Raw genomic sequence first — 12,219 nt, forward strand, 5'->3', positions numbered from 1 at the left:
AGACTTCTCTTTTTTCTTTCTTTTTTTAAGGAATTGAAAACCAGTGGTACCATGTTATTTTCAGAATGTCTTGTGCTGCATATTTCATATGAAAGATATGCATTTGCATTCTAATTAGAAATTATTTGACTGCACTACACATAATTGTGTGTGACAGCATTCTGCTCTAGGAAAATTCTCTATTTTTAAAAAAAAAAAATCACTGCTAACCCTCCAAACAAAATAAAACCTTGTGTTCCCTGTCTGTAAAATGGATTTCAAAGGCAAGTATGCTGCAGAATGTCAAGGAGGGAATAGCAAACAGGTTAAAAATGATAAAGGATGGCTGTGCAGTGTTTTAAGCAGACTATTTCTTTTATTTTTGCAGTAGTATTATTGACTCCACCGAGTATAGCCAGCCTCCAGGCTTCAGTGGCAGTTCTCAGGTAAGATAATATATAAATGTCTGCATGGGGGGAAGGGGAGGGTGAATGGTGAGGTTGGGCAGGGTTGAGGTGCATCTTCATCCATCTCCAGAGTACTGGTCAGCTGGAGCCTTGGAAATGCTTTTAAGTGGTTGTATGGGCAGCTGCAGCTGTAGGAATGATTGTGCCCACTTGTGAGAGACCTGGTGTAATGTGTTTAGACATCTGACTTTTTTCTTAAAGCTGACTCTTCCATGGAACAGGGGGTATAGTCTGTTCTTCATGTCCCATGTGGGCAGCACTGGGACAGGGACACAAATCCCCAACCCTTTGCCTTGGCTTCAATAGCTGCAGATCAAGCTTAACTTTGAAAACAAAAAAAGCATCTTCAGGCACAGTTATGTCATTTGTGCTCTTCAGGGCCTTTTACAAACCATTATAAATTCATATAGAGGATAAAAAGTTGCATATATAATGGAGCTGTTTGGCAGGCAGCCTCCAAACTGTCTGATCTGTAGGGCCTCCCAAATTCCAAGCAGCACTTCTGTAGTCTTGCACCTTGGAGGGATTCAGCTGGGCTGCGGAGGTGACACTCATACCCAGCTCTCAGTTCCAAAAAGGTTTCACAGCTTTCATTTGGGCAGATGGACTGCTGGGCACATCCCAGCTGTGCCTTGGCTGCTCTCTGGTGGTGGTGGTGACCATCCCTGGCACACACCAGCATGAAACTGGGAAATTACCAGGTTGAGGTGCTGTTGGATCTTATTTGATGTAAAGAAAAAAACACCTGGGCACATATATGTTTAAATACAGCTGTGTAACTAATTGATAATTAGAAAATTCCATCTATTTGTCTGTGGGAATATGCTTGTTGTTCCTGCTACTCTGGTCTTTGGAGGTTTTTGCTTGCATAGAGTTGTAGTTCTACCCAATTTCAGTGGGCAGGTGTAATGTAGATTGGAGTTTTTATGTTCAGGACTCAGATGTGCTACAGTGTATTTGCTCTCCAGTGACATTACTTGTCTCAGTACTTCCTATTTCAAAGCCAAAATTAATAGCATAGCTACCCTGCTGGTGAGCTCACAAAACAAACAACCCAGACTTTCTAGTCATTCTGTATGACAGCCTTATTTGTGTGAGAATAATCTTTTTTTGTCCTCAGATGTGATTTCTTGTCCTCAAGAGTGCAAGATCTGTACTCTCAAGTACAAATTTTCAAATTAAACTTTTAAAATATGTTTGGATGGGGAGTTCAAAGAGAACTCTTGAAGTTAAACACTTCTGTTCAAAGGTAGTCTAATTTCAGCAAGACTTTAGCATAAAAAGAGTTTTAAGAATATAAATTAAATTGTGGGGTTTTTCCCTAATTGTCAGCGATGGCAAAAATAACATATTGGGCACTGCTGGCAGTAAGAGTTATCTAGGATGGACTGCACAGCCTTCCTTTCTCACTATAATTACATTGCCCACAAACATGTTGTTAGGGAAGAATTTATATACCACAAAGCTCTAGGACAGTTCTCTTCCAGAGGATGAGCTTCACAAGTAAATAGTGGACAAGTCACTTAGGCCCTCGGGAATTCTGTGGGTAGTATTTAATGGCAGAGCCTTTTTTCTGCTAGAAATGAGCTTGTGTGCAGCTAAGAAGCTTTTTCACAGTTGTTAGAGGAGTCTTTAGAGTATCTGATGGAGTTCAGACAGAAGAATCACTCCTGATAACAGAGGAGTCCATTCTGATATTCTCAACTAGGGCAACCATAGTAGTTTCAGCCATTGAATAAAAATTGCTCTTCTATATTTTCTAATTTTTTCTTCTTGTTGCCCAGTATTGCTTAGAAAGTAGTCAGGGAGGAAGCTTCATAGAAAATGAAGATCTGTTTTTTGGCAAAGTGTGAGCAGGTTGAAATGCTTAGCTGGGGGTGGTGTGATAACTGTGGGTTAGTGTCCCTTGCTTGGTTCTCAGCACAACTGGGCTGCCAGGTGCTCCTCAGGGATCTTCCTTGCTATACAGCGGGCAAAGTCTTACATGATGGATTCCATCACAGTGTGGACTGGGATCTGGCAGGTCAGGCTTGAGTTTGGGTTTGTCACTCATTGTGGTTCAGGCAGCCTTAACTTGAGACTGAAATGATTGTTCAGTGCCTGAAGTTGCCTTGAGCCCAAATCACTTCTGATGTGCTGAGGGAGACTGAGACATTGGAGGCTGGTGCACAAAAATTATAGGAAGAGACTATAGAAGTGTTCTATTAAGAGTTTTTTAAAGATGTAAAATTTTAGAAAATGGTACTTGAAGGTATTGATGTAGGAGCACTTCCCAGTGTTGTGTGTTGAGGTTGGAGCTGCTTTTGAGATGCAACAAGCTGTGAGGACCATGGGTGCTGTCACAGGCAAGCGTGAGCCACCATGTCAGTGTGTGGGAAGGGCTGGCTTGGAGCTTTCACTGCTTGGGGTTTGCTTTTTTCCTCAAATGTTAGATGCTTTTCATACAGGTACAAACAAAATTGGAGTGGGTTGTAAACTTATTTGTTCTCATTGGCTTGGTGGGTGGCTGTAATGAGGACAGGCTGTTCCCCTGCATGGATTGAGGGGGAGTTGGATATGAGGTGGGTTTCGTTAGTGCCATTGAGTAGCATTACAGGCCCTGTACTTCTCAATGATGTTGTTCATTAGGGAGCTTGATGGTTCTTAAATCTTTGAAAATGTAGCTTTGAGGATGTGGTATGTGAGGCTTCTTAAATAGAACCTAAAGCAAGGAGCTCTTTGTGCTTCTTGTGTCGTAGAGGGTTTCATTCCTTTTCATCACTTGTGATTAAAATGGTGAGTACTGCGTTTTCTGTGTCTGCTCCTGCAGGAAAGATTACTCACGTAGTTTAAATCCTTTGCTCCTACATCTCACTATTACTGTTTGGGTAGGTTGGGAAATGGCTTTAATGATGAACTTCAGGAACTTCTTTTCAATTAACCTTTGAACTTCATGCTGTCTTCTGCTTCTGCTTTATTTGCTTAGTTTTACAGAGAGTTTCTGAATTGCTTCAAAAGAAGTAATTCAGTAACTAACTCATTAAAATAAACATTTCCTTCTCTTTTAATGAGCTGTCTGCCAAGGATCTGGGGGAGTATTTGTTGTACAATCTGTTTGATTTGTGAAGCTACAAGTTGGCCTATGCTGTCTATCTGTATAAATGCAAGACAGGACTCCCCAAGGTTTGGGATTGCCTGTCCTGTATGTGAAGCCAGAATCACTAAATTTACTAAGGTTCAGGAAACAAAAACTGTCTAAAAGCAGGGATTTGTTTTTGTTATGTTAAAGGGTGCAGCATAGGACCCTAAGAAATAACTGTTGACAGTGCCAAGATCCTTCATTTATTGTCATTTTACACTTCTGACCTATTGCATATATTGTATAATTGATTATGATTGGGTAAAATCTATAGAAGTGAAACCCAGGCCTGGCTTTTGGCTTCCTAAAGTGTTGTCCTTTCCCCCCTCAGACCAAAAAGCAGCCGTGGTATAACAGCACGCTGGCCTCGCGGCGCAAGCGCCTCACGGCCCATTTTGAGGACCTGGAGCAGTGCTATTTCTCCACCAGGATGACTCGTGTCTCGGGTGAGTTCTCATGTGGTGCTCCACCTCTGATGTCAGGCACCTCTTGCAGAAAAGCTTTGCTTTTGAGAGAGCAGTTTTCTCTTCTTTGCATGAGAATGTCACTATACACATTTGTGTTCCTCAAATCATCCTGTTTTGCTATTCTAGACCAATCTTTGAAGTTGCTAAATTTGGAAAACTTAATCCTGTCACTTTGGAGGGGCACATGTAATCCCTTACTGTGAAGGGCAACATCCACAATAAACAATTTCTCTGGTGCCTGTTCTGAAGATGAAAATGCCTGAAAGCAGTGGCTGAGTTGTCTTTCCACTAGATGTGGTATAAACCCAGTATTTATAAACATTGCTATTGAAATGCTACCGAGGTATAAACATAATTGGATACATTCTCCTGTATTTAGCATGCAAGGGGACATGTGGAAGTTATCCTTTGTTATCTATATTGTGTCTTGGTTAACAAATGGTTTGGACAACAGAAGCTGAATGTGCAGCAGTGCTGTTGTCCCATGGGGCACACCTTAGATTTAAGGCCTGTTTTGGAGAATTAGAAGCTGTTTTCAAAATTGCTTAGATTGCCTCATTCATAATTGAGTAACAGTGTGACAGCAGCTAGAGTAATTGCCTAGTAGATGCATGGGTCTTAATTACACACAAGATTCTCCTAAGAAATGTTAGGGTCAAATAAGTGTGTCTTGAGGGTGAGGAGGGTTGTTCTGTAGCCTCTCTGGAGGAGAAACCAGCTTGGCAAGCAAAGCTTCAGGCAGTGGTCTGTGGCAGGCAAGAGATTTGCAGCACCAAGCTTTGAGCTGCAGCCCATATTGAGTGTGACAGACTGCAGGGAAAGCAGCCAGCCCTCAGGGGGTGGGAGACACCACTTTGGGATGAGAGGAAACCAGACACAGGTTGCTGCAGCAAAGGATCTTTACTTATTGCCTTGGAAGGCAAGGACCAACCTCACAAGAGGATTGCTGGGGTAGAAACCACTGCTTTTTTCTTCTCCATTAATTTCATTTTAGTCTCTTTAAAATAAATAAATAAATTTTAAAAGTTAATTTTTAAATAGCTCCAAATATAAAGGCTGTAGCATGTCTTAGGGCGAGATTTACTCTTAAAAGTAAATAAATCTTCTATCTACTTGAGAGCATGGACTGGCTCAGTTCTCATGTCTCAGTTCTCACAGCAAAATGATTTTAATAAGAAATGCAGCATGTTGGGAGGTTACTTCAATATCTGAAAGACTGGAGAAGCACTTTGCATGTGTCCAGCCAGATCCCTGTGAAGTGCTAGCAGGTGCTTTGCAGAATGCACTTCTTCACAGCTCACACCGAGATGTTTTCATGCAGAGCTGTCTTGGTGATGCATAACTGTGTTTATGTAAAAATAAAACTTATTAACCAAGGATAACAAATGGGGCTTTTCCCAGCATTCCCTTGTAGAAGGCATTCTTCTTCATAATTGGAACTATAAATATGAATGCAGTGAAATTGGTTTTTTATATTTGTATGTGTCAGTTGCACCAAGAGCAGAGGATTTGCAAGTGCAGGTTTTCTCCTAAATAAGGGATAACCTATGATACTTGATTAACTTTTCCTCTCCTGAGTCATTCCTGCATTTTGACACATTTTAAATGGGATTTAATGTGGATTTAAAGCTTTTTGCACGAAGTGCCTCTGACTGTTTGAGTAGGGAGTGGAGACATAACATTACTGTAATTATCAAATGGCCTTGCACTTCAGTGGGGAAAATGTCTTGAGAAATAATATTCGGTTTTCCAGGCACACACAGAGAATAAATTATAGGAGGACTGTGTGCTTGATCTCTAAATGAGGGAAATAGAAGGGTGGCAGCTATTTGTCCCTATCACAGTGCTGAAGGAGAAGAGAATCTTTGAAAAACCCTGACTGATGTTTGTGTTGCTTCTCGAGCTGTTTCCTGTAGTGGTCAGGGGCTGATGATGTTAATTTAGAGCAGCACTTTGTTCATTTTGCACCTTTTCATCCCTCTAACATGGATAATGTATTTGCTAGTACCCCTAAGCATGCTAATTACTAGCCTTCACTGTTCCTTGACATGCTCAAACATTAAACAGTGCATATGAGGGACACTTCAAAATGCCTCACAAGTACAGAGATAACAATTTCTGATGGCAAGAAATTACCAGAGTGCAGAAATGATTATTCTGTGTTTTCCCATAAGAAATCACAGCTGGATTTTGCTTTTATAGATCAGTCTCTCTTTTTTACACGCTGGTACTTCCAAGCCTTTTTAATAAATGGATCTTCTTGTTTCCTTATGCTGCTGATAAGGCTGGCTTAACTAGTGGGTGGAATTTCATCTCTGTTGTGGGTATGTGTGGTTTCTCTGCTGCTGCATTGGATGCTGAGGTGTGCAGTACCTGTAAACCAGCAGTGTTAGCTGGAGCTCCCCTAAAATGAACTGGTGCAAAAAGAAAATAAGGGTGGAAGCATTAAAGAGGGGATTCTGAGAATTGCTGCACATTTGAAGGGTCATTGTGAAGCCTGAAGGCACTACCTGATGTTTGGCTGTGGATATGTGATTGTATTGGGAATCCAGCTTTACTTTTCAGGCATTGCTGTGAGTTAGGAATTTTTCCTTATTTACAAAATACTAAAATTTAAAATGGTTTAAATAAAATTACATTCCTACTAAGAAAAGTTAGGACTTCTGAGAATTCAGTGAATGACTTTCAACTATCTACACTGCAATTTGCTTTTAACTTTTGTAGTAAACTGTTCCATTTCCCACAGAATATTTATCATCATTATTCAAGCTGGTTCAATTTCACCTTGTCTGTTGAAGGTCATAATTTTCACAAAACTTTTAGTACAGGGAGCCTTCTGGTTCCATGCTTGTCTTCCTTCTCCAGCCCTGAAATGATTCTCCCTTAGCTCTGTTGCTTTTGGAATAACAAGGGAAGTATTTTTTACTGAAAGTATTTTGAATGTAATTGACACCAAATGTAGACATACTGTAACAGAACAGGGAAAGGGATCTACTTTCACCTCTGTTGAAAACTAGACATATCCTTTGCAGTGTATTTTGATATACTTTAAAGTTTTCTGTTAATAATCTATATGGCCCATGGGCTCTCAATGTGAGTAAAAAAATAAATGAGCTTACAAAATTGTATTTGACTTCTAGGCAGATTCTCAGCACAGTAGGTTCACCCAGATTTCATTTGTGCTCTGAAAAGCTCAGAATGCCTTCAGAGAACGCTAGAGATGAGAGAGCCTGGTTCTGACCAAGATTCCTCCCCAAATAACAAGCATCACCTGGAGACATAGATGTTGATTTTTGTGTTTGCTGTTAAGTTTACCTTCTTACTGTGTTTCTGCCCCCTCCAATGTTGCTGCCCCTTCCTAGATGACAGCAGAACCACCAGCCAGCTGGATGAGTTTCAGGAGTGTCTGTCCAAGTTCACGCGCTACAATTCTGTCCGACCGCTGGCAACGCTGTCCTACGCCAGTGACCTCTACAATGGCTCCAGCATAGTGTCCAGGTAGGGCACACTCAGTGCTGACCATCTGGGTGTGGGCTGCTCAGGCTGACTTAATAACCATTTTAAGCAAGTTCTTGTTGGTGTATATGCCAACAATATATATTTCCCAAAAATAGTTTTGCCAATGGGTGACTGCGTGTGATGATTTTGTGACTGTCATTGATCTGTGAAAGCACTCAGGTACCTCAGTAGTACTTCTTATTCCTGTTGGTATTAAGACCAAATCCAGAACCTCTGAGGTGCCAGTGTCAGCAGCTGTTGTACAAAGCCTGCTGTCTTCATGTTAGCTTAGTTGTGTTGTAAGTGATGCAGTTCTAGCATTTTAAAAACTAACCATCTTGTTTGGTAGTCTTAAGAATCTGTGGTGGTTTTATATTTTGTTGGTAGGTCCAATCATAATGGCAAATATTAAAAAGCTGAGTTGTTTTAGCTGTGATTGCTTGAAGTCTTGGGCTTTTGAAGCTGTTTATAGTGCTGAACACTAGTGAGGCAGTGGTTATAAAGCCAATGAACAGTCCTGTTCTTTCCTGCAATTCCTCTGTGTCCCAGCTGTGCAGGGTGATCATGTCCTGTGTACTGCTGCTGAAGCTCGTCTGAGCCTCCTGTGGACCAGATTTGACACATAGCTGGTGAAATGCTTTTGACTGTCTTTCAGCAGAATCATTTTCCTCTAGTTCAGGTCCATGAACCAGCTCCCTTAGGGATCAAGCTATAATAGAGCACATGAAGAGGATGGGAATTGCTGCAGCACTAACCTTAAACTGGTTTCTCCCACCCTGGGGGTTTTGCTTATTTGTGGTAGGTTGTCTTTGGAGCTCCTTGGGGTAGAAAAATGATGGAATATCTTAACTAGGAAATCTTCTCTGCTTGACATATGTACAGGACCTGTTTGAGCTGCTTGCAAGCACATTTCACTGATTTAAATATTTGTTCACAGCAGTCTCTTGAGAGAAGGAGTAGTATCATCCCTGTTTTATATATGGGGAGCAGGAAATCCAAAGAGTCTGTACCTGAGGTCTTGGAAAAAACATTATATTGACAAGATGGATTAAACTTGTGTTTTCTGACTTTTCATCCAGCGCCTTACAAAGGGGCCACACAGAAAGTGACAGAAGAGCTTGAATGTTTGTTGAGGGACCCCCAGAAATTTGCACTATTGAAGCAATTGGAGGCATTGTGTAGCACAGATTTTGTTTAAAGCAACATTGATTCCTTAACTACTGCAATATGTAGCAGGAATGTGTAATGTCCGACTCAGGCAGAGGTCAGAGCACAGTAATCAGGAATCTGACGTATCTTTAACCTGCACTGATTGGGTTCACACCAGCTGCAATGAAATGCAGATGGGAGTCTCACTGCAATGTGGACAAACTTTCTCAGCTACTAGTTCAGCATGGATTGGATTTTGCTCCTTTGCCCTTTCTTCTCCTTGACATTCTGCAAGAGCAGCATTTTTGTGGTATTTGCTTAGAAAATGCTGGAAGGACAGTAAATCACACTCATATTTGAAGGCATTCTAATTCTTGGGTGAAATATAAGTTTGAAAATGTTTGTTACTGTCATAATGAAGATACAGTGAAGCCTTCTTCAAGCCAGTCCTATAATTGGTAATTAAATGCATTTTACTGAAAAATAACTTGATTTTCAAGTCAGTGTTCTCCCCTGCTCATGCTTTTTATTGATCAAAGCATTTGAGAAATTTTTAGAGGTTTTAGTGTTAGGCTAAGACAATTCACATCTGAGCATGTCCTTCGGTTCTTTGGTAAAGCAGCTTTGCTGAATGCGCTGCTGCCATTGTTCTTCTTGGCTTCTGGCTATTCAAACAGTTCCTGTAAATTAGAATTTGTTAATCAAGAATTTACACTTAGAATGTGTTGGCCAACACAGTCTGGTGTTCACCTTTTTTTTTTTTTCATTTAAACTGATAGCCTCAAGTTGTGAGAGTCTGTGAACTAAATAAGAGCAGCTTTTAAGTATTCACACGTGAGCCAAATTAAGGTATTTAAAAAGTGAAATAATGCTTTTAAGGTTTTTTAATGCTGTGAAAGTTTTATTGTTTATTTGGAACACTACACTGATCTTTAAATGTTTTCCTGGGCATGCAGTAGGAAACAGTGATGAAATGGCAGAAGGTTAAGTCTTGGTGTTTAGCTGTTGAGACAAATGAATTTAAATACATAGTTAATACAAGACTAATACATAAGAAGTCTTCATAAAATTCTTAGGCAGTATTTTAAAGGGATATTTTAAGTATACTTCTAAATACACATAGAACTGACTGGAAGTTCAATTTCATTTTTTTTAATAAGTTGCTCTTACAGATGGACAGAATACAAGAGGTTTGGTTTGATTGCTCTAACCCTACATAAAGTTCACAGATGACTCCAAAAGATTTGCTGGCTTAAACAACTTTTTTTTTTAATAAGATGTATTACCTTTAGGTTCACAAAGGAGAAGGATGTAAATAATCCTTATCTGCACAACACTGATGTTTAGAAGCTAAATAAAATTGGGTTTATGGTGACAGGGTGAAAAGTGTAATTAAAGATTGTGTACAAATAGGCTGAAAAAACTGTGGAACTGGGCAGCAGCAATACCCTCCTGAGAGCCTTGTGGTAAGAATGTTTATGGATGTCTGGACTTAACTGTGGACTATTAAAGAACTGTAAACATATGTATACAACTGTATTACATATGTAAACATATGTAATAAACAACTGTAAACAGTGTTACTAAAAAAAATCTGATTAAATGTTTAGGAATGCTCCAGTTGCCTTTTAGAAAGAGGAAGCAGAGAAGGAAAATTTCAACCCTTTGTCCTTTTTCCCTTATTTTCTTCAAGAACACCAGATTATCAAGAAGAATGTTCAGGGAAATCACATTTGAGGCTTTGCTGTTGCAGGTTACTGAGTTTGGCTGTAACACCAATTGGACTTCAGCATGCTTGCAGTATGAATGTGCAAGTATCTCAGTATGCTAAATGGCTTTTTAATACACTCACTTCTCTTAAGTACAAAGTATTTACAGTTTTCACAAGTATATTAAATTTTGTTAGAATTGGGCCCAGGAATAAATTTTCCATTTATTATTCCCCCAGACAGAGCAGTTGTCAGAGCTTAACTTTCCTTCTCTCTGCTGGCAGTGGCAATAAATGTAAAGTCTTTCTTTTAAAGATGAGCCTGTAAACTGCTGCGTTAGCATTACAATGATTTATGAAGAAAATTGCTTTACCACTGTCAGGGGCCTTCAGAGAATAATGTGGCAGTCTTTCATATCTGAGAAAAAGAACAGGAAAATCCAAGAAATGTGCCACAACGAGGAGTCTCTATGAAGCCTGGGTACCAGAAAGCTGGTTCTCCCTGCTCCATGATTCCCAGCTTTGGGAACATGAGGAAGCTCTAAGTTTTGGGGGCTTTGTGTGGGTTTCTGTCATTGGCTCAGACTTCAAATTCTTCCAGATTAGTTTACTATTTCTCTGAAAGATCTTAAAGTGACATTTAAAAGGTTTTGGATAGGTGACACTAACTGCATCTAAAGGATCAGTGATTTACAGAGAGGGAAATAAACAACTTGAGGTTTTGGATGGAGAAGCCTTGGTCAAATCATCTGTTGAATCATGATCCAGTGTTCAAAAACTGCATCTTACCTTTGCTGTTCATTATATTTTTTCCATTGCTTGCTCATTGTGCCATTGCTTCTAAGTAATGAATGAGCTGTGAAGAGGTATCTCTTAGCATCCAAACAGTATGATTTTCTGTTTCAAGATGGCATTTTTGTTTGTGTTCAGCCTTTCAGTAACATGACCTGAAATTCTTTCTTCAAAGGTGAGCTTAAAAGAAAAAAATCCATTATGGGTGAGTTTTAAATGTATTCATTGAACTGTTTAATTTTTCTGTTGCCCTTTTTACTTTGGACTGCAATTATTTGTCCATATAAATTCTCAGATCCAGACTTTAACAAGATACATTTTAATCCTGAATCCACCATAACAAGCCCCTTTTTTTTTTTTTTTTAATGCTTGGGCTGCCTAGGATTAGATGAGCCATTTTATTAAAGTTTGTGACCAGCAATGCTTCTTGCAGGTAAAGATAAATTAATGAAATGGAATCAGGATTATGTTTTAGTGTAGTAGATGTTGCTCCTTAAGAAATGAGGAAGGCTGTATTTTTACTTATAGCCTATTAAATAAACCATTTTTAGAATGGACTCTTATTTCCAAGTGGCAGCTCAAAGCTGGACAAATCTGCCTTATTTGAACTATTCCCAAAAGTAGAAGGGAGTGAGAAATGTTTGGATAAGGAGACTTAAATTGCGGAATTACCAAGGAAACTTGAAGTATAATTCCCTAAACTTACTTGAAGTTTGTACTTCTCCTGTGGTTTTCTTACTTTCCTTCATCTGAAGTTCTGGGTTTTAGATCACACATTGTCTGGGGCTGAAATGGGATTTTTGTTTAATTAGAGCTGAGTAAAGCACAGAGCCTTTCCCTTACTTTCCCATCTTTCTCTGGAGTGCTGAACTGATATATTTCCTAGTACATGATTGTGGTCTGAGTCCCTTGAGCAGAAGCTAAATGTGACTTGTACCCAGCCAAAGGGTTATGCAGGGGTCAGTGCTGATCTCTGAATTCAGAGTTCAGGGACACTCTGCCCTAGAACACAGCCCTCCAAGTCCCAGGATAGGCTGCTGG

The 12,219-nt window shown here is 39.8% G+C and overlaps 1 protein-coding gene across 1 annotated transcript in view; it reads left to right on the forward strand.

The window, feature by feature from the left end:
- COP1 (COP1 E3 ubiquitin ligase) overlaps positions 1-12,219 on the forward strand; it is a 125,260-nt gene that overhangs the window by 30,674 nt on the left and 82,367 nt on the right. The window contains exons 9-11 of the mRNA XM_054285696.1: positions 368-425; positions 3,896-4,010; positions 7,394-7,529. Of these exons, the coding sequence (XP_054141671.1) occupies positions 368-425; positions 3,896-4,010; positions 7,394-7,529 (309 nt within the window). The remainder of the gene's footprint in view (positions 1-367; positions 426-3,895; positions 4,011-7,393; positions 7,530-12,219) is intronic.

Source organism: Melozone crissalis, unplaced genomic scaffold, assembly GCF_028551555.1.
Source record: "Melozone crissalis strain CALT ecotype California unplaced genomic scaffold, PUWL_Pcris_2 ptg000045l_1, whole genome shotgun sequence".
Lineage (NCBI taxonomy): Eukaryota > Metazoa > Chordata > Aves > Passeriformes > Passerellidae > Melozone > Melozone crissalis.